At 38.0% G+C, this 22764-nt stretch overlaps 1 protein-coding gene across 2 annotated transcripts in view; it reads left to right on the top strand.

Annotated features, from left to right (window-relative positions):
* Positions 1-22764, top strand: part of galnt18b (UDP-N-acetyl-alpha-D-galactosamine:polypeptide N-acetylgalactosaminyltransferase 18b) — a 75169-nt gene that overhangs the window by 28801 nt on the left and 23604 nt on the right. For both annotated transcript variants that reach the window (XM_026320540.1, XM_026320539.1), the window contains exons 2-6: positions 4408-4603; positions 6682-6848; positions 13244-13427; positions 14652-14849; positions 15120-15234. In XM_026320540.1, the coding sequence (XP_026176325.1) occupies positions 4408-4603; positions 6682-6848; positions 13244-13427; positions 14652-14849; positions 15120-15234 (860 nt within the window). The remainder of the gene's footprint in view (positions 1-4407; positions 4604-6681; positions 6849-13243; positions 13428-14651; positions 14850-15119; positions 15235-22764) is intronic.

The raw sequence follows: 22764 nt of genomic DNA, 5'->3' as shown, positions 1-22764 counted from the left end.
ACCATCAGGTCAGTGGTAAGAACGACAATACCTGTTATTACCTGCTACCAACCTTAAAATCAGCACACTGATATATGTAAGAGTGAATATGTAAAAAAAATATGTGAGAGTGACACAAAACACCAGGAACTTGTTAAAAACAGCACAGAAATAGAAATTGTGCTCTCGGCTGAATCAAATGAATAAATAAATAAACACATACTGTACCTTAAATCTATGTGGGTATGTGTTTAGGGTTAACATGAATGTTCCGGCAGCATCATCCGGTTTACAAAAAAAGCTTTCTTGTCCAGGATTCTCCACTTTTATTGATTTTCACTAAATAAGCTGCCAAATTCCCTCCCAAAACAGAGCTTAAAGTTCAGAGGGGCAGATAAGAAATTCAGAACAACAGTTTTATCTACGTCTGTGAGTTGACGTTGCATGGAGGAGAGTTATCTCTGAGGTGTCAAAACTGAAAATGATTTGTGGTTGTAATTCAAAACATTTTCCTCTCCATAGAGAGGATGGGATGAATAGCCTAACTATTATTTAATTTGATTAAAAAAAAAAAAATGTTGTTCATTGTAGGGCAATTTCATCATTGTGAACTATCCAATTTAATAATTTACCAGCTGCTCTGCCTCTAAAAAGGAAGTTCATGTAGGACCTGGAGGTTTACTGTTCCTTTTCAGTGACTTCTCTCTTAAGTGTATTGAGCTTGTTCTTCACCGAATTTTTGTTTTTGTTATGTTTATGCACATATCTCTTCTTCTGTCTCTGTCCTCTGTGACTGTGGGAGCAGACAGCTATAACTCAGTTGTCTTGCTGTGCACGCAACGGAAGCACACTTACTGCTGCACTCCGCACACGCCTGGAGTGCTGCTGGGAAGCTTAGGGAATACTTCACCTGTCTACACACAGACACACACACACACACACACACACACATACACCAGTTTTTGCCGCAGGTGTTTGGCAGTGCTTTACTTATGTTAGCACCGGGTTTAGCTGACTGAATGTTTACTCAAGAGAAAACCATTCTCCAAGCAGCAAGGTTACAGTATGTCCACGTGACGTGCCTGGTGAAAAACAAGTCATGTGACATACTGTGAAACACAATTTTTTATGTGATTTATTTGAACCATTAAAAATAAAGTTGTAGATGTCAGACATCAACTGCGCACCACTGAAACAACATGCTAAGCAGACTAAATTGTCACAGCTTGCCTGTACCCTGTCCAAGCGACACTAACCTGCCCTAACTGCTGCTTTAGGGATTTGCCACTGTCGGCTTAATTAATCACCACCATGAGTAGTCAGATGAATGAGCGTTCAAGCATGCGTGGCAGAACTGAAAGACTTTCAGAACTTTTATCCTGTCCGTGGTTTAATCACAGTGTTGTCGTATCAAGTGCTGAGACACTTTCCCTCTGCTTCACAGCGGTGAAACTTTTAACAGCTGCATGTTGAATGTGAGAAGTTGAAGTTATTCTGCCTCAGGCTCATAACGTTCCAGGTGCCCAGATATGTCGTTGTGCAGAGTTTAAGGTGGATAACTGTTTGCAGTACTGTACCACATTGGTACTATAGAAGAGACTTTAGATACATGAGTATTTCCTGATTAGCTTCATTAATTACCACTAGCAATTGCTTTCAATGTAATGTAGAAATTGGATGTGCTGGTAGATTAATTATGTTACCTTTGGGTCAAACTGGGCTCGATGTTTTACCTGTATTTTATTCACACATCCATTAGTCACATTATCATTCATTTGGAGTTGTGTTTTTTGAGATCCTGGTGAATGGCAAAGTCCAATATTTACTCTCTGTTCTGTTTTTGATCTCCACCTGGCAACTTAGCTGCTAAATGCTCCAGTTAACTCCCAACTTTCTGTTTGCTCTTTGGTGTTGAACATGTAGTAGTTATACACTGGGGTTTTAATAATAAGAGTATTTACTACTCAGAAATATTTAATGAAGTCATCATCAAGTGTATAGCATTTTTTGGGCCCTGTATAAATGTCAGATTCATTATTGAATTTTATATATTTACATATTTGATATGGTTTAATTTAACAGGATGCAAAGTCTTTAACCACTTTTGTTCACTTCCTGAGAAATGTAATGGAAGCTCCTGCTGTTTGAAATGCAGTTCTTTTGTTTTGGTTCACAGTGTAATCCCTTCACACCTGTCTTCATACTGTTGTCTTAGTCCATACTTGGCTGACACTGTTTATCACTTGTATTTTAAAACAGTGTGCTCATGAATATTAACCTTTCCCAATCTGCTTAAAACAGACCCACACACACAGACACATTAACACACACAGACAGACACACACGCACACGCACACACAGGTTTAACCTTATCCTGTGCATAAGGTTTCACCAAAGGCACAAAGCTTTTGTCATCCTCTCCTCACAGTAATTCTGTGGGTATTCAAGACTTCTGAGTTCATGCTAATTTGTCACTATTTCATTTTATGTTTGACAAAAAGATATTAGTCTTTATTTATTTGCCTAATGTGTTCATTCATCTTTATGCTACTATGATTCTGCCTTAAAAGACATATTAATTTAAAACAGCTTCACCAGAGAACACTCATAGGTGACAAATAATATTAAAAGAAGAGATTGAAGAAATAAGTCTTATCACTCTAATGGCTAGCTTTTCATTTCCTCTGAATAAGAAAACAAAACAGTTTATAATGTCTGCTAGATGGTGACTTATTTCTGATAAACCTAAGTCTGTCAGCAGCACCTGAAGTAGTAAAGCTTTATAATGAATTGGTCTCTTTTTTTATTGTTATAGAGTGTCAATGTGCTCCAGGGGACTGATGCCCTTACTTTTAATGAAATTATTAACAGATGATACCAGAACCAGTTTTCATTTCCTGCTGATTTGGACATTTTAATTAACAATAAGCCATTATTATCCATGACATGGAATTTAGATTTAGTCAATCCTTTTCAGGCAGATGGTTGTTATTATTTTCTAACCATTTTTCACTGGTCATTTCTCAGTGGTCACAGAAGTGTAGGTTGTATAAATTAAACCTCTTTCTATATGTTATTTCTTTTCTGAGCCAAATCATCATACAGCTTGCAGTCTGTTACAAATCTCAGTGCACACTACAAGACTTTTCTTAACTTCTCTGGGTTATCACCATCCTTTCACCTGCACCCACATGTTTTCACACATCATAAATATCATGGTGATGTTCAATAACACTAAAGCTCTGCAATATTCGGATCTGACTTTGGCACATTATTGAATCCTTGCATAATGTCCCAACCGGTACTAGGACTGAAATTGCTGTATTAAATGAAAAATCCAGCAAAGCTTTTGGACTATTAATGTTTTTTATTTATGCAAAAAAAAAATGGTGCTACAGTTAGATTTCAGTGCTAGACCCAGTTATCATGCAAGCACAGTTGGGGAACTTTTATTGTAAACTCTTCAAGAAGATGCCACCTCATTTTTATTTTTATCTGCTTTATCTACTGTATTTTTGGCATTTAAACCACAATCCTTTGGGTGAAGCTCCCTGACTGTTAAGCACACTCAGAAGTTTGCCTCTGAAGTGCATTAAAACCCCTTGGATGCAGTACAGAATTTTTAACAGATGCCACCTGTTTTTTATGGAGTCTGGACATTAACTCAGTCTATCATCAAGGTCTACAAAAAGTAATATACTGTTTGTCACACTAAGCGTGTGTTTACTAAATGTCTCTTGGTGCTGTCACTGCTGCTCGGCTATAAAGTGAGTCAGGGCTACAGACATTATGGTTTCCGGCCCTTTAAATGTAAAGCAAGTCCTTCTACGATCTTATGTCATGTAAGAAGGCAAACAGAGAAAGCCTCACTTACAGCAGAAATGATCACACATTACCACTTGATTAATTATTTAGGGAAGCATGCACGTCTGACTCCAGCAATACCTTTTGGGAAATTAGTTTTCCTCCCTCCTCTCTGTGTAGGTCAAAGAGCAAAGTCAGCTACAGATCAGCCCAGCAGTTGCTAGGAATTGGATCTTTTGTTTAAGGACACTAAAGCTTCTTATCATGTGTGTGAACTCCTGGTGTTTTGGTTGAAGGACAGTCAGTCTGTTTCAGTAACAGGCCTCTCTTCATTTGCTAACAAACATTACATCCATCCATCCATCCATCCATCGATCCATCTATGACAAGGATCTGCTGGAGCCTATCCCAGCTCTCTTTGGGCGAAAAGCAAGGGTACACTCAGGCTAGTCCATTGCAGCCAAACATTATAACACAAGGGAAATAGTGTTTATGCTAGTGATAATATTATTCTATCATTTTCCCACATTCCTTAAATGTCATTTACCACTGAACCTCATTTGTACATTGAGAAGCTTTGGCCCAGACAAGTATTCATGCTATTTGTCTTCTTGTACCTCCTAGAGACTCCAGGGAAGGGAGAGGACGGTCAGGCAGACACATCATTCTCTGACTCTTCGCTGTTTGCTCACTGGGGTCAGGAGCTCAGCCCAGACAACCGGCGGGTGGCACTGAAGATGTTCCAGTACTATGGTTATAACGGCTACCTCAGTGACCGTCTCTCTTTAGACAGGCCAATACCGGACCTCAGGCCTGATGGGTAAGATTACACGTAGAATGGTGCTCAGTCATTGTCATCTTAATAGACTAGCACCCTACACTAGATGCTATCAGTTGATATAGTATCCTATGCTTGAGTAAATTAATTTTTTCACTGTTTTGACACAATCTGAATTACAGTTTGAGTTTGAGTTATGTGGCCAATTTTTGTGCTGCAAAGTGGCAGTTTCATTGTGTGAAAGCAATTTCTTTTCCCCACTTGATCCTCTAGAGTACTACCCTGTATAACTGGAGTGCTATAGGCATCAAGCTGGGAACACCACGTAATATGTCTGCATCTCAAATGGTTAATTCCTGTCACATATATATAATTTTATGTTGTGATGATATGATATGCACTGTTAATCCAAACAAGCTGGCATCCCATGAAAAAAATTGAAGCATGTGATTGCCTTAAAAAGAGCAATAAGTAAAAAGAAATAAAAACATTAAAAATCAACTTATTTGTCAGCTTATCAACTAAAATGTCCAATGTTTTGGTGTTTATCATTCATTATGACCTCTGAAAATGTGTCCTGTTTAGTAAAAAACTGTTGTAATAAGTAGAATAAAAGTTGACCACTGAAACTCGCCCATTTTGACTGTTGTCTTACTATTGAATAGGCGTTTTCAGTGTATGTCAGTACTATTTATATAGGCCAGTAGGTCCCTACTCACCTATTGGAATCTACTGCACCTACTGGTAGGTTCAGTAGGTCGCATTTATCCCATAGCTTTTCAATGTCGTCATTACATAAGTTACATCCTTAGTTTTAAGCACGACAACTACTCGGTTATATTTAGGCACTGAAACATGTTGGTTAGGTTTAGGAAATAAAACTTCCTGGTTAGGGTTAGGAAATAAAACTTCCTGGTTAGGGTTAGGAAATAAAACATTTTGGTTAGGTTTAAGGAATAAAATGGATAAAAATGTACAGAATTAGTGCTGATGCTAAACGCCATTGACTTGCATTGTCTCCAGTAGGTGAGTAGGCTCCTACTGACCTATATAAATAGCACTGATTAACTGTTATTCAATAGTAAAACAACAAATCGGTTGTGAAACCACAGAAGTTAACACCACAAAATGTGACTATTTTTAATTACATTACACAAATATGTTGATTGTGCAATATCATTCTGTCACCTTAAAATTCAGGCTTAAACTCATTTTGAAAAAGTCTGTCATCTAAGCCAGAACTTACTAAATTTCATGGAATGAACAAAAGATTAAAAGAGAAAATGGCATAGTACCTTAACCACAAACTGGTCCTTAGTTGTGTAATGATAGTGAAAAAATATTAGAGAAAATGTCACACAAGGTGACATCTAGGGGTGAACGTTTACACAGGTCAAACCAGATCTTAAAGGCATTTTCTCTACTGCATGTTATTGAACTAGTCTCTGGCCATCCACTAATATCGTCTCTGTACACTCATCTAAAACTGTTTATTAATAGGAGTTTGCAACAAAATTTTCTACCAAAAGCCATAAAGTTATTAAGGGAATAATTGTCTTGTAATTACACACAAACAAACATTATGATCAGGATTCCAAATTTAAAAACCTTAACATAGACATTACCTGCTCCTTCACAGTCATATTTTACACCTCACTCTATCTCCATTTTCTGATAGGAGGCATCAGTTAGTATAAGATGTTGGACTCCCCATTCATGATGTAAATGTCAACATGTGGTAACATGAATGAGTGTTTTAAAAGGGAAAGAGATGAGCTTGATTGATATCAGACCTTACCACACAAGCATCCATTTATTCCAACTGAAGTGGTCCCTTTTATAACTGCACTGCACGTACACCACCACTGCAGTAGCACTTTGATCATTAAATTTAAAAAAAAAAAAAAACTGCTGTCCATGAAATGGTGCCAGTGCTTACATTTATACCTTGATTCGTGAAAATTGGGTTCCGATATCATCTGCCAGGTAGCTGTGTTGGCATGAAATCTGACATTATCCTGCTCTTTAGGAATCAGTGTTAAAATTGCCTGTTAATCCTTTAAATAATATGTAGATCTAAACATTACCTCACCAAGGGTTTGTTATTTGTCCTTTTCCAGGTGCAGAAACATCACTTATCCTTTAAATCTCCCTCAAGTGAGCATTGTGTTTATTTTTGTGAATGAAGCCTTGTCTGTGATCCTGAGGTCCATTCACTCTGCCATCAGCAGGACGCCTTCCCACCTTCTCAAAGAGATAATCCTAGTGGACGACAACAGCAATAACAGTAAGCACACCCAACACAGCTGACCACATTGTTTGTCCTGTAATCGTTTAGCAGCCATAGACACGATTAGGCCTGTCAAGCTGTGGATTTGTTGAAGCCATGTACATGGGATTTTAGTAAATGCAATACTTGGCATTTGAAGATTTTGGAGGGTGGTGTCCTGTTGACTTTAAAAACCACATTTACAAGCAGAAAAGTGTAACATCCATCAATTCCAATACTTTGTGCAGTTAAAGAATATGTTATTTTAAAAAAAAGCCTTGTTCATGACTAGCACATTTTTCCACTGCATGGAAGCCAGGTCTGAATTGCCCAATATTCCTTTATTGATATATTACTTACAATTAAGTAAGATCTACCAATGTAATGGGCTCATAGGTTTATATCCATTTTACAAATTAGTTTTCAGCAGCTTTCTCCCAAAGGAGGCCTATAGTTTATAAATTGTTACCTTGTGTGAAGATATCTGTATCTGCAACATTAACTGCTCCTCTGATGGCCTCCGGACTTCCTTATTGTTGTAATTAGGGCCTGTGTGCACTGGATTTAGTCAATGAATACCACTAATTAGCTGCAGAGACAGAAAATTTGCCCCAAGGCAGATAACAATCCAGCAAGATGATGAAGTGTTTGTAACCTATTTTGTCGAAATTTGCAAACCTAATCTTTTACTTCTGTATTCATTCGATATAGCGTAAACATGGCCAGGTCAAGAAGATATCCACTATATGCTGACAATGTGTAATGGAGGTGATGATCATTTTATTCTGCATTTAGTCAGCAAGGCACAAGAAGTAGATTTGAAGTCACCACTGAAAAGTGGATCTGGTAATTTACTGTGTAAGACTTAACTACATTACGAAGGCAGAAAGCAGGCTATAAAAAGCTAATAATACTGTGCCAAGGTCATTTATAGGCAATACAATTTTAAATGGGCTGTGCCGCTTGTAACAAGGACTGAGACAGCCATTAGGGGCAATCAACATGGGAAATACTGGCACGGAGAAGAATAGGTTTACCAAAGTCAATAATGCAAAGCATGTAGCTGGGCCTGTAGCTTGTTGGAAAAGAATATAGATCACTGTGGTATGTCTTGATAAATTATCTTAACACTTTGGAATAAGAATGATCACACACCCTCAGGCAGGTATTGACCAGAAAGTTGAATATATCCAAAGTTGTCGGTAAAAAATGTAAAAATGAAAGCCCAAAAGTTTGCTCTCAGTCCTCCCTGAACAGGAGGATTACTGCATCACACCCCATAAACATTCATATTTCATCACATAATTGAGAGCTGGGGAGCGGTCGCTTTTAGCCCCTTCGGGGACTCGAGTCACGCATTGACATTTTGCTGATGGCATTTCACCCTGTTTGCTCGAGCACTCTGTCACACTGCGACTGATAGGCCTGGTGTTATCATTATCACCATGACTGTGAATCTTATCTGTGCTAAATGTTATTAGCCTGCTGACCCGTGATGCTGCAGAGATTGTTCAAGGGGTCATCGTCCACAGCTAACCTCCCAGGCATCCACAGCTTTACATTAGTCATCCACCACTGTCACAGCTCACCTCTGAGAGGCATTAGCATGCAGGAGAACATGTAGCCATCAAGGGAGAGAAGGGCAAATTGACCTAGCTGATTCCTCCTTAATTGGATAATGTCCCAAGCTGTGGCCCAAGAAAGGCTCGTCTGTGTAAGAGCGGGGTTTTGAGAAGGGCTCACTTATTGGATAGGCTGTCTGAGGATTAATGATTCCATACTTTAACTCCAATGGTAATACCCAAAAAGTTTTGTAAATGTGAGGGTGAATGATTTTGTGATGAGCAAAAGGAAGACGGGCTGTTCAGAGAAGTCAGTTGCATGGTCTCTCTGTCAGAGCACTACTTGTCAGGAGCTGACAAGAATCCCATATCTTATGTGAAGGCTAATTTAAGTGCCCATGGAACAGAGAGTTGTGTCATTAATTGCTGTTTATTTGAAGAGTTAATCTAATTGAGATTAGGGGTTGGAACTTATATCAAAGAATCTCTTTCAGTGTTTAGATGAAAAATGTCCAAAAATAGAAAATACATGTCCATGACACTTGTGCTTTTACTTTAAAATGGAAAGATATTCAGTTTGTAATATACTGTAGCACCAAGCAAAACAGAACAAAATATTCCCGTTTGACAAGCTGATACCAGTTTTGGCATTTTTACTTAAAACGCGTGATTAACAATCAGTTATTAAAATGCTGCTAATAGTTTTTTAATCAGCACATTGTTTCAGGTGAAACTAAGATGTGCATCCTTTTCTATGAGCGTCCAGGCTTTAATTGTTGTGCCTCACTATGAGCAGAGAGACATTCAACACCTCAGTTGTGCAGTGAAGTTCCAGCAATTGTTTGAAAGCTGTGGGATTTCCAGCAAGCAGCCACTGCAGGTCTTGCCTCTAAAAGCTGTAGGACACACAAAAGCTGGAACGATATCAGCAAAATCCAACCAAGCATTTAGCAAACACAGAGTTTACAGTACCACAAATTATAAAGTACAATCAGACCACATTTTTTACTGGAATGTCAGCAACATGTGTTCAAAATCATTTTGACCGACTGTCAGTAGACCCAGGGTTTGGTACAAGACTGGTTGAATTGTGGAGGAGGAGTGTGGATCAGTTGGATATTTTAAACACAGATTTTCACAACCATTGAGTTGTGTAGTGAGAAACTGCCAAGTTGTGTCGTGCAAACTACACAGCAACAGTGAGGCCTGTAGCCATGCTGATTTGCCATCTGCTGTGCCAGCAGCAATGCCTGCGATGTGATAAATGGTATTTAGTTTGAACATGCATGAAGAGAACATACAGTATTCAAGGCTTAGACAGACAACCTCAGTGCAGACATACATTAACACACTGTGATAAAGCAGCCACAGGGCACAGATAAAATGAAGATTTTACATCCCATTCATCATTCATGTCCTTGCACAGGACTATGTGTGTGTATATATATATATATATATATATATATATATATATATATATATACAGTTATACAGTTGAGTTACAGTTTAACGTCAGCATAAACATTTTTACTTTTTCAGCAGTACAGTATTATCAAGAGTGTCATCTAGCACCAGTGACTATTCCACAAAATTACTTTAAATATATACATATAAGTCACTTCGCTATGTAAGTCACACTTATATTCTGGAAAATATGGTATATAACGTTGTCACACTTCAGTTCTCTGCACACTTAAAAGAGCAGCCCTGTCATGTTGAGTTTCTATGTTATGAATAAAGTTTTCAGTAGTTTACTTACACATTATTCTGAATATAGATAGCACTACAGGAGTACAGAGGTGAGCTCAATGGTGCGTTCACCAGTTTGCCGCTCAGCATTCTAAGAAAAACCTTGGATGTTTTCTTGTTACATTTAGAATATGTTACTGGATTTACTGCATGACCACACAGTAATGTTAGAAACCTGTTTGCTTGTTGTTCCAGTCCAACTCCATCCCAAGGCCAGTTGCTTTCCAGCTGAGCTTCAGCAGGATATCGGTCCTGTAAGATTGATGACTATTGGCCATCAGCCACTCCTGGTGTAATGAATGCTGTATTATGATTTGTTATGAGGCGTAAACACCATTATTCTATTCAAACGTAGGTCAGAATGTCTTATTCATTGATGGATTAAAAATACAGTGATGATTATAAATATAGTTATCTTGTGTAACATCATTAGCAGCTGAGAGAGACTACAGTAGCTTTTCTTTTCCCAGAGTTGAGAGTACAAAATGAAGGATTTTTTTTTTTTGCTATTGCATACAATAAAACTTGAATTACTACAAGTGACTGTTTCACAGCCTTGGCCTTTCAGGTTCAGAGTCCCCCTGCTTTCATTTCTGGGTGCCTAATTAAGTGCAGATTTACACCTGGGATGTTAGCCGGTTGAAATTAAGCACACAGGACTGAAAACTAACCGCTGCTGGCTCTTCTGAGATTCGATCAGACTTAGCATATAGCAAATGTACCATAGAATTGGATGTTATTTTTGGTTTATATATTGTATTATTTTGCTTCAGACTTGTTAATGAATGCTGTTCTCTGAGTTTCAAGGACCAACAGCATCCAGATAAGTGCTCTGCATCTCTGATCTAATTTTACTAAATAGCTGCATTTGTTTTGCACATCTGACTCATGAGGTCAGTTCTTGACCAAGGAAAGGTTTATACAAATTAAGATAATCGAATAAATTCAGAGTTTCTGTGTGTGGCAATAGGTTAGAACGTAACCCTGCATTCTGTGGTATGGAGCCATGTTTTTACAAGTGAGTCTCCATTTTGTTTGCATTGTGCACAAATATACATGCAGATGACAACATGCACATTCCTGTTGTTGGTTTTAAAATGTTGATCAATAATTGGTGGGTTAGGGTTTGGGTTAAGGTGCAGGAAAGAAACATAGCAATGCACTAACAACAGCAGTGAAACTAAGCTGGCAAGCAATGGATGTAAACATTGATGGATTTTGAGGGAGGAAACACATAGTTCTGATAAGAAAAGTCAGGTATTACAGAAAAAACACTACATATACTGTATTTTACTGTAATAGCACTCTTTTACTCTTCCGACTTGTAGTTCAACTTATATGTGTATATTTACAGTAATTTTGTCGAGTAGTCACTACTGTTAGATTATACTTTGAAACAACTGAAGATAATATTGTAATGCAGAAAAAGAACAGGTTTAATGTTTACGGTAAACTTTAACTCCTAGTATAACACAAGTGAAAATGCCACCTAAAAGAAATTGCTATACTGCAATTTTCAAGCTGCAGGTAATAAAATATGCAGCTGAAACACAGTTTGGAGTGAGTGTCAGCATTCAGACAACCTGAGAGAGAAGGAGGACACGCCACATCATCTATCTCCACCCTGATGTTGTTTAACGTTATTTGACACAATAAATACATTTCGTGATGCACTTCTGCTTGTTCTTATGCCTGGCCTATATTCTTCATAGGCAAATTTAGACCATAATTAGTATAATTAGTAATACGACTTATACACCGAAGTGAAGTTTTTTTCTGTTCAACAAGGTTGTTTTGGTAAAAGCGATTTATGCTCTGGTGCGACTTATACTTAAAATACAGCACATACATACAACACTACTATAGATATAAATATGCCATCCTTTTTCCTACATTTAACTTCATTAACCTTTTATGAAATCTAAAGACTGTAGGCAGTTTATCTACATCTAAAGTACATATTTACTATTTATATATATATAATAGATATTTTTATTTATATATTCATATGTTTATGAATGTGCATTCTGTAGAATACTGTTGCTGTGGAATAAGGTCGTTGAAAAAAATTACAGTTCACATTTAAATAAATCAGTGCTGAAGCAGGTTCCTATGCTGCTGTGCCAAGTACAGTGGGACTGTACACATTTGAAGAAAATATAAGGTGGATGAATCATTCGTCTTATGATATGCATTATTTCAAGGAAATCAGAAATGTCTAATATACACATATATTTAACTTTTCCCATTCACTGCTGTTGACAGTGTTGTGGATTTTGGAAGATTACTTTTGTTTTACTTTATGAAATGCCTCACCCTGGCTCTAAGGAACAGGATGTTTTCATGGCAGCTGTTTTCTGTCTGTGTGCAACCGCTCCCCACCCCCTTTAAGCTCAAAAGGCACTGCCGGTTAAAAGTGAAATAGTGAGAGCACAGCCTAAGGTGATTTAGACAAGGGATGATGAAACACAGTGCTGATAAAAGTTTTATTTTTTTCCAGCTTTATTTGGATGATAGTACAGTATAGTTTTTTGATATGATGATAGTTTGGCTCACTCACAAGCTTTTGCTGACATTTCACAGCAGACTTAAAATATAAGTTTGATTTATAGAAATATTGCTATCTCTTACAACCTGTGTAGAGAACTATGATTCTTTTTTTTTTTTTTATTTAAGTAGCACTGACTCTTTAATCCTGCAGGCTATGACTCATCATACAGTATATAGCTCAGGTAATAATGAAGGTAAACTTTGAAGCCAAACATTAAACCAGACGGACGTCCTCCATCTCCTCCCTCTGCGTTTTAAAACGCATTGCAGGCTGATTCCTCAATATTGCAATATCCTGTTATGACTGGTAAGCTTCATAGAGGTGTGTAGTTCTGGCTCGAGCTGCTACCTCTTTTGCTCCAGTGATCAAAGCAATGAGGCATGAGTACTTCTGGCCTCCCACCAGTGAAATACCGTCCACTGGAGGAGGGCATGACGACGTCTTGTGGGTGGAGGTTTGCTCACATCAGCTATCACTTTACTGACTAATCTCAATCGGGATCTTCAAAAACTCCTCAGGTATTCATGCATGTGTGTCTGTCTGTTTTGTAGATGAGCTAAAGGAGAAGCTGCAGGATTTTGTGTCTGAGACTAACAGCCAGCGTCCAGGATTCATTAAAATGGTGCGGCATGCCAAGCAGGAGGGTTTGATCCGGTCGAGAGTGAGTGGGTGGAGGGTTGCCACAGCCCCAGTTGTTGCCCTGTTTGATGCCCACGTCGAGTTCAACGTCGGCTGGTGAGTCATTCTCAACATGTGCAGCATGAGATTAGCAAAGCTCGACACAAGAGCGCTGCTTTTTGAGTCATAGGACTCTGTGTAGGTTTGCAGAAAATTATTTATTTTTAAAACAAACCCTGCAGATTGTCTCTTTTTCCTGTGATTGTTTTGTGACTATAACATATTTCATACAATATGCACAAACCGCACATGAGATCACAACAATCAGTCAAGTCAGCAGTAAATATACATAAATGTATAAGCATTACATATGGTGTAAAAGATGCCAACATAAAAACATCATAACAACTCTAAAGTATAGTGGAGAGATCAGCATCATTGTTGCCTTTGGGCCTGCCATCATCACGAGGATCATTAATTCCCAAGTTTGTCTAGGCTCAGTGGAAGCTGTGCAGCAGAACAATGACCCTAAACATCAAAGTAAATCTACAGAACGGCATCAAACAAAGAAAATCCTCCTTTTCAAGTGGCCCAGTCAGAGCCTAGACTTTAACCCCACAGAGACGCTGTGGAATGACCTCTAAAAAGCCATTCGCTTGAAATCCTAAGATAATGGCTGATCTGAAGTACTTCTATAAGGAGAAATGATCCCAAATTCCTCCTGAACATTGTGGAGGTCTGCTCTGCGGTCATTGGTAGCCCTTGTTTGAGGTTATTTCTGCCAGAGGACCTCTGACCAGTTATCCACAGGTTTTCATACTTTTTCCACCAGGACTGTGAATGTCTCATTTGTGTGATTAATAGTCATGGTATTAGAAGCTTAAGCTGCTCTCTGTGTACACTTGTAGCTCAGATCACATTTTGTGACTAATATTCTATAGTCTTTATTTCTCAAAATGTAGGACTATTGTGGTATATTCTTTATATTCCATTTTACTTCTCTTCTTTTATTACACTATCATACATATTTGCCATATATTGGTAGGTACTCTATGTAGAAGCACACTAACTCTGCTGATAATAAATGTGGAAGGCATGTACATTATATTTGTATATTATGTTAATATATTTTACTGTTTGAATCACCATGTATTTTCAACAGGACGTTACATTTATTCTTTACACCTCAATAAATAATTTTCATCAGCTTATCAAGTGGACATGATGTAGTTTTTTAAGTGCCCTTACATGACAGACATTATCTCAAAGGTAATTGAGAAAAAAAGCCTAACACAACAAAAATACTGTTAGTAAAATTACTTCTTCTCTCTGTATTTGAAGGGCTGAACCCATTCTGCAGCGAATTAAAGAGGACAGAACCCGAATTATCTCGCCATCATTTGATAACATCAAGTACGACACATTTGAGATTGAAGAGTATCCGCTGTCTGCTCAGGGCTTCGACTGGGAGCTGTGGTGTCGCTATCTCAACCCACCCAAGTCCTGGTGGCACAAAGGCAACAAGAGTGCACCAATCCAGTAAGTAAACACCACAATTTCTTGATAGCCTGAATCAAATGATATTAAATAATATGCTATAACTAAAGGAATGTTTTTGTAATCTAATATAAACTAATATCACCCTGCTAACAGGGCCATTTGTGCAACATCCATGCACAAATAATATGTTGTGCAAAGCCAAATTTTTCTTCTTGTCTCTGCCATCACTATAGCAACTGTGCTAAGCTAACATTACCTGTGTAGGGACCAAATTATCGAAACTGATCTTCACCATCTTTAATCCCTCAGGAGCCCGGCCCTGATTGGCTGCTTTGTTGTGGATAGGCTATATTTTGAGGAGATTGGTCTACTGGATGAGGGGATGGAGGTGTACGGAGGAGAAAATGTGGAGCTGGGCATCAGGGTGAGTAATGATGTCACTCGCTGTGGCCATGGGCCATTGTTCATCCAGATAATGTGTGAAAAATTAACTATGATAATGACACTTGGTTGTTGGGAGCAAGGTCACCATGGGACTAACTCTCTCTGTATATAAAATACTAAACTCATTGAAAAAGTGTCACCTAGCTTTAAGCGATGCGGTCTCTGGATTTAAAAAAATGTGTGAAATGCAGTCAGTAAATGGAGTCTGGAAGCAGGCTGTGGGTTAATATGGAAATGTGGGAGCTCTGGAACTGATCAAAACCATAATTTGATAATAAAGTGGTTGGCTAAATACTATGGTATTTTACTTCAATACTAGATTAGGAAAAAAGTTAAGTAATAAAAAACCAGTTCAATGATAAACCAGTTTTGTCTCATAACATATTTAGTAGCTGTTTTTGAGTCTTTAAACTATATCACAAGTTTTTCATCAGCAAATTGTGTTTGCACTGGAGTGCAGATGATGAAATTTTCATATCTTAGAATCAAGGCTGACTGTTGTTCGTGAAAAACCCAGTTGACAAAACGATGTCACCTCCATTTATAGTAATAGCTATTCTGGAGCTTTATATATTATATGACATGGTAATTTCCTAAAACAGCTGGCTGCTGAAGTTCATTTACAAACTCAGACAGGAGTAAAAGTGCACTTGATTGGGACTGTTTTCAGCTATGAATGAATACTGTGTGTGGTAGGGAGTATTTGGCATAGACTCAAAATAAATACAGCATACAGGGCCAGGAATTTAATTACTATTTATTTAGTCGAGATATCTAACACCCATTTATTTTTTTATTATGTAGATTTTTCATAATTTCATTTTTAGCATCCTGAATTGAACTACCCTTATATATTGAACACCTAAACTCTATTTTCTGAAAATGTTATGTTCCAACGTGAAAGTATAGTCTTTTTAATACTGCCAGGAATAAAATCCTTTTTATTAGTGGGTGTTGACCTAAAAAATATCACATTTTAATGTACAAAATCAAAAAATTACATAATCAGTCCACCAAATGCCAGCCACGTGTAAGGCTTTTGTCGTAAAATAAGGTTAATAACCTATATCAGGCTTGGGCTACACAGGTATCGACTGATAGTAAATTCAATTTGTTGTTGGTATTGGGTGTTTCATGGGATTTGTTGACAATAAGAAACCAAGATTGCACATAGAACCATGATTCCTTCAATGCCTTAAACAGGGTAACTAATGTGATACCAGCAGATTCATAGAAAACCGTGGAAGAAATTAACCTTTAGCACATTTTCCCAGAACACAGACATGCTGTCTCTCATGCAGTTTTAGCTAGAATAAATAATCACTACAGATTCATTCTGAAGTCTGAATGTCATTCACTTCAGTGATCACCTTCATCCCCTAGTGATCCAGCTGAAGCACATGTGAGAGCTGTAGGACCCATTGTCATTGTTACTGTTAGCACTGATGTGTGAAAAGAATGCCAACATTGTTCAGAGCAGACTGACGCACTGTGTCTGTAGTTACGTTGCATTCCCCTCACAGTGCTTTGCTTAATTTGTACGCCATCATCTGCTCTGACTGGGAGCTGAAAATCACTTGATGTGTGTTCAGTTCAGCAGAATCACAAGCAGATGGGCTAGCAAAAGAACAACCCTCCTTAGGGATACCTAATGATAGCACATATCTACTGTATTGTACAAAGATCATTAATGCAGCTATCAACCTGTTCAATATCAGCAAGAAAATGAAAGACAGCTCTTCCTTAGCTGTATGCTCACTAGATTGCAGTGTGAGAAGGAAATGGAGACAAGTTTATGGCAGTACGCTGAATGTGGAAACATCCATCCTCACTAATGACAGAAATGCACTCATTAGTAAAGGAGAAAGATTCATCCTGTAGGTAATTTTCCTCCAGAAATTACATGTTTTTAGAATCCCTGGGCATACTAGCCCTGCTCTAAAAGTGGACACATTGATGACTTTATTACATAGTAACCAGGATCCAAACCCTATGTATAAGTCATTATTTTTGATTCATTCTGTGTTTCTTAGTTTTGAGTTCACTTTTACCCTCCATGGTGTTTACTTGCTTGGGTCTTTTGGACGGAAGGAACTCGCCCTTGCCTGGAGGTTAATGCAGTTTAGAGTTCAGTAATGCTGTTGAAACAAAGGGTGACACAGTAAGCTGGGAGCTTCAAGACTGGAGGACTCTGGCTTGGCCCCAGATTAGCAGTCCCATAGTGCCCCAGCGGGGTTTGTCTGTCTGCCTGCCTGTCTGCAGCGTATTGCTCATGCCTACAGACCACCTGCCAGCACACAGCCCAGCTGCTGACAGATCCTCAGAGACACACTCAAACCAGGCCAACAGCCACAGGCTTTGGCTGAGGCTTGAAAGGCCTGTCCTGGGTAGAGTGACAGTGAAATAAACCGCTGCTCTCGGTTCACATTTGGTCACAAAGTGGAGGCTGAATATTTTTATCATGATCTACAAGAATTAGCATTCTCATTGAGCATGATGAGACAAATGTCGCTTTATTTTGTGTCATTTTCATAAATCATCCTCTCTACATCTGTTGTAGTGCACTGTAACTGTGAGCTGGGTATTATTAGTTCCTAAAAAACCTACATGGATTTTTATTTTTTAATTCCCTCCTTTTATAAGAGTGCTTCAAAAAGTGTTAATATATATATTGATAGCAATCAATGTGTAAAAAAGTAGTATAGGCTTCTACTTTCCTAAAGACAAATCTGGGTAAATAAACCAGTAATTACTGCAGTGGCAACTCACTTTTAAACATGACATGACATTGCACAAAATCACAGTTTTAAAGTTTGTTGAAATTGATTTGTAACCATCTGACGCAATTCGGGTTCACTCACTATACAGAACTTTAGCCTGTCAGAGAAAAGTTAGTTCATGCTTTTTCTCTGAAAAACTAGTGATTTGAGACTGAACAAATGTAGATCTGTTGGAGTAGCTGTAAACCACGACCAATCCAATGCATTTCTGTCTGAGTAAGACAGACACTGGAGAGCAAAACACACAAATCAGCTAGTAGATTTGTCTGAAGAGGAGAGTGTTTTAGCAGGAAGTGAGTGATTATTTTTCAAACTCTTGCACTTTTACTAGGTTTACTGCTTGGTTAGTCTCGAGCATTTGTCCTAAAGAGACCCTGTGAATACAGGGCTGTTATGCTGATGTTATACAGTACCATCTGTTGCATCATATAAATGCAATAAATTGGTGAAAGATTCTTAGAAGTCGGGTCCTTGTCCAGTACGAATCTGACACAAAAGACCCTGTACACATTGGCCTGCCACAGCTGTCTTACAGTGCTATTACCAGCTGTTTAAGCTTTAAGTCACAATGTGTTGATTGTTTTTTTAAAAAGACATCGACATACATCAACCATAAGATATAGTTTTTAGAAAGCCGTCTTTCAAGTCAGACTGTACAGTAGAACACACAGAAAGCTGGACAGGATCCTGAAGCGTAATTATAATACAAATGATTTCCCAAAACACCTGTGAATTCTGGGTAATGTGCCAGTGAAGTCAGCCTGCAACAACACATCATGAGAAAACCAAAGCAGACATCATCACTCTCAACTGATGCCAGGAAGGTTGTGTTGAGAAATGAGGATCATTGCAGGCTATGAAAAACAATTATCACACAGGTTTTGTGCACAGTATTTATGGAAGGGGCAATAAAGCTCCATACGTACTAATAATTTACAATCACCCAAATATTTGGCCTGCAATTTATACGTAGACAATCTGTAATGTGTATAAGCATTTTAAATAACAAAATGAATAGGTCAGGCGGTATTCTACTGTTCTTCTGGTGTTATATTATACTGTGAATTCACAATGTGATCAACTACCAATTTAAAAAAAAAGTTCATTACCATAGCAGTATTAAACAAGTTCAGCCTTAACATTACATCCGTTTTTTTTGTGTTTTTTTTGTCCTCTATTTCCGGTAAATGACATTAAAACAAAGACCACATTGACTCATCATCAACAGTAATCATGAGTAAATGACTGCCAAGCTCTCCTGTTTTCTTGTTGCCCAAATCTGCCATGTTATGAAAACTGACCAAAAAAAAGAAGAAAAAAAAAATCCCAGGGGGCTACATTTTAACAATGTGAATCAGGGACTGTTTTGACTTTTTCCATCATGTGACAGGTTCAAATGATTAGAGTTCAGTGTAATCACACATTGTGAATAACAAAACATTGTAGCATAATGACACCATCTGTAATTGTAGAACATGATTGAGTTTCATGACCCCTGTGCTGCTGAAAATCTATTGAACCTCACTGCATAATCTCAAACCAGCAGGATAATCAGTGAGAAAGTCTAACAAAGCTAATGTGAATAGTAATGTTGCTCTCTATATGGCCATGAGAACTACCACAGCTTCATGCAATATAAAATCAATAAAATCATTGTAATTAACTATAGTAGTTCAAGTATAATTAAATCCTAAAAATTACTATGGTTTAAAGTAACCAGAAAGACACTTCTAACACGCTTGTTCAAAGAAAAGGGAGAATGGTTAGTTTAAGTAGAGCCATATTGAAAGTATTCACCAATGAGCTACTTCTAACACACTGGTCAACCCATATAAATGGATTCATTACCATGGCTTGTTTAGAACTGATTTTAAATATTGAATTACCTGCAGGGCGTTACATAGCAACACCCCACAGTAGATTGTTGAACAGTTTTATAAGCCTTAAGGTTTCTACCTATTCTTGCTTTTTTTTCATTGTTTTTAAGCCATTAATATCCCTGTTTTCATTCTGCATGCCATACAAATAAAGATTTCTGCAGTATTGTTAGTTACCTGATCATCACAGATATTAATAATAATAATTAATAATAATTTCAGGCAAAAGTGTCATTACAGTATAAAAACTATGAATTTTGTCTTATAAACGTGCACTAGGAAATAAGTAGTACGTTACTATAAAGACAAAAATATATTTTTAGGTATTATGTAATATATGAATCTACATGAAATACATACCACTATATGCATAAACACCGTTTGCCTATATGGACAAAGTAAGTACTTTATACAAGTGCTGTATTACATTTCACCATAATAGCTACTGCAATTTTCTTTTGGATTCCTTAACTACATGAGAAACCAGGCAAAATTACTCCCACACAAAATAGTGTTGAGTTGATCGTTTTATTAAAAAAACAGATAATAGTGCTGATGTTAGGAGCTTAGTTGTTGCAACTGACACGGGGAAATCAAATCATTAAAATTGTGTTGGAAAATTAAGACTGCCTGGAGCAACGACAAACCTTATCCAAGGAAGAAAGAGTTGAACAGTGAATGTGGTTTCTCTTTACAATACATGCCATGGAGGAAGCCATACATAGTAGGAGGACTTGGGGAGTGTGAACAAAGACTGGCTGCTGCAGTGTGGATGAGTTGTGGTAGCAGAGTTTGTGCAGTAGAGAGTGAATACTAAAGTTTCAACAGCATCCCTATGGAGTGAAGGGGTCAGATTTGACAGCTCTAGCATCTGCAGCAAACCTGCTGGGCCAGGTTTTGGTTGCGATATGTGCAATATTAATCTCCTCTTCCACTCACTTATTAATAATGGCTTCATTCTTCCCTGGTCGGAGATATATTTACTGTGTGTTGTCACATAAAAATGGATATGGTATGCTTTACATATTCATCACCCCACACACTCACAGGAACTAAAAAATTGCTATTAACATAACTTGTGGAGTCCAAGTCCTCAAACCTAAATGATAATATGAAAGTTGCTTATCCTCACCTTCAAATACAACCCACAGGACCCTTCAAGCGGCCTGCTTACCGAACCTTTCTCACCATGGAAACAATCATAAACACACAGTTGCAATTATGAGACTGTCCCAGCTTCATTAGGCACAAAAACAATTAGGTGAAGTTTTGAAAAAGATTGTAGTTTGGGTTAAAATAACCTTGGTTGTCATGGTGAAAATAATAAATATGTAAGGTTGTTGAACACTTTAATTGAACCTTGAGAGAAGAGTCCGGTGTTTTTGTGGCACATCCATACCCCTCAGCCTCTTCATGATGGGACTGTGTCACTCTATATACTATGTCACCTATAAAACTTCCTAATTGGTCACTAGTCTCTACATAATATACACTCAGCAGTGAGCAGTTAAATAGAGATTTCAGACAATTACTAATCATCATCATCACAAACACCTGCAGAGCTGCTCAGTGGTGGAAAGCAGAGCACTGCATTGTGGGACTGTTTATAGAATATATTCCACTGTGGGATTTTTAGATATAGTAGACAAATTTACACACTCGGCATTCGGACACCACAGTAAAATGGTGGTGAACACATTAATATTAAATAGTGAGTGATTTCAGGCACAGCTTTACTGTCGCTTGTAATAACCTGCTGGCACAAATGACATACTGTATGGACAGTGACCTCTAGTAGCACCATGGGCAGGGTCCTGAACACATTCCAGACAATGGTTTCATACTGTTCCACTCAAATTCAGTAAACTGCTTTTTGTCCAAGTGTGAGGCGTTAATAAGGACTATTGTGTAGATAGAGAATGTGCTGGACAGTTGTCTGAAATGTTTTACTCCAGAAGGCATTATATTGTCTGCAGGATTTTATGTATAACATGCCAACATGTCTGAATGTTGATCTTGATCTCAGATTCACACTTTTTTGTGCTGATAACAACTGTGAGGAGTAAGGAAACTGAGATTTTTCACATGCACACAGCAGAACTGTGCTCATGCAAGTTTAGAGAGCAGGATTTTTATTGGGAAATAAGCACCTATCAAGTGGTTGTAACTTGTAGGATTTCTCCAGTATACAGTGGTGTGAAAAAGTGTTGGCCCCCTTCCTGATTTCTTATTTTTTTGTATATTTGTCACACTTTAATATTTCAGATCATCAAACAAATTTAAATATTAGTCAAAGATAAGTGAACATGCATCATGCAGTTTTTAAATGAAGGTTTTTATTAAGGGAAAACAAAATCCAAACCTACATGGCCCTGTGTGAAAAAGTGTTTGCCCCCTAAACCTAATAACTGGTTGGGCCACAACAACCACAATCAAGCGTTTGCGATAATTTGCAATGAGTCTGTTACAGCGCTGTGGAGGAATTTTGGCCCACTCATCTTTGCAGAATTGTTGTAATTCAGCCACATTGGAGGGTTTTCGAGCATGAACCGCCTTTTTAAGGTCACGCCATAGCATCTTAATCGGATTCAGGTCAGGACTTTGACTAGGCCACTCCAAAGTCTTCATTTTGTTTTTCTTCAGCCATCCAGAGGTGGACTTGCTGATGTGTTTTGGATCATTGTCCTGCTGCAGAACCTGAGTTCACTTCAGCTTGAGGTCACAAACAGATGGCCGGACACTCTCCTTCACGATTTTTTGGTAGACAGCAGAATTCATGGTTCCATTTATCACAGCAAGTCTTCCAGGTCCTGAAGCAGCAAAACAGCCCCAGACCATCACACTACCACCACC

Source organism: Mastacembelus armatus, chromosome 3 (assembly GCF_900324485.2).
Source record: "Mastacembelus armatus chromosome 3, fMasArm1.2, whole genome shotgun sequence".
NCBI classification, from domain to species: domain Eukaryota; kingdom Metazoa; phylum Chordata; class Actinopteri; order Synbranchiformes; family Mastacembelidae; genus Mastacembelus; species Mastacembelus armatus.
This window is presented reverse-complemented; position numbering and strand designations above follow the sequence as displayed.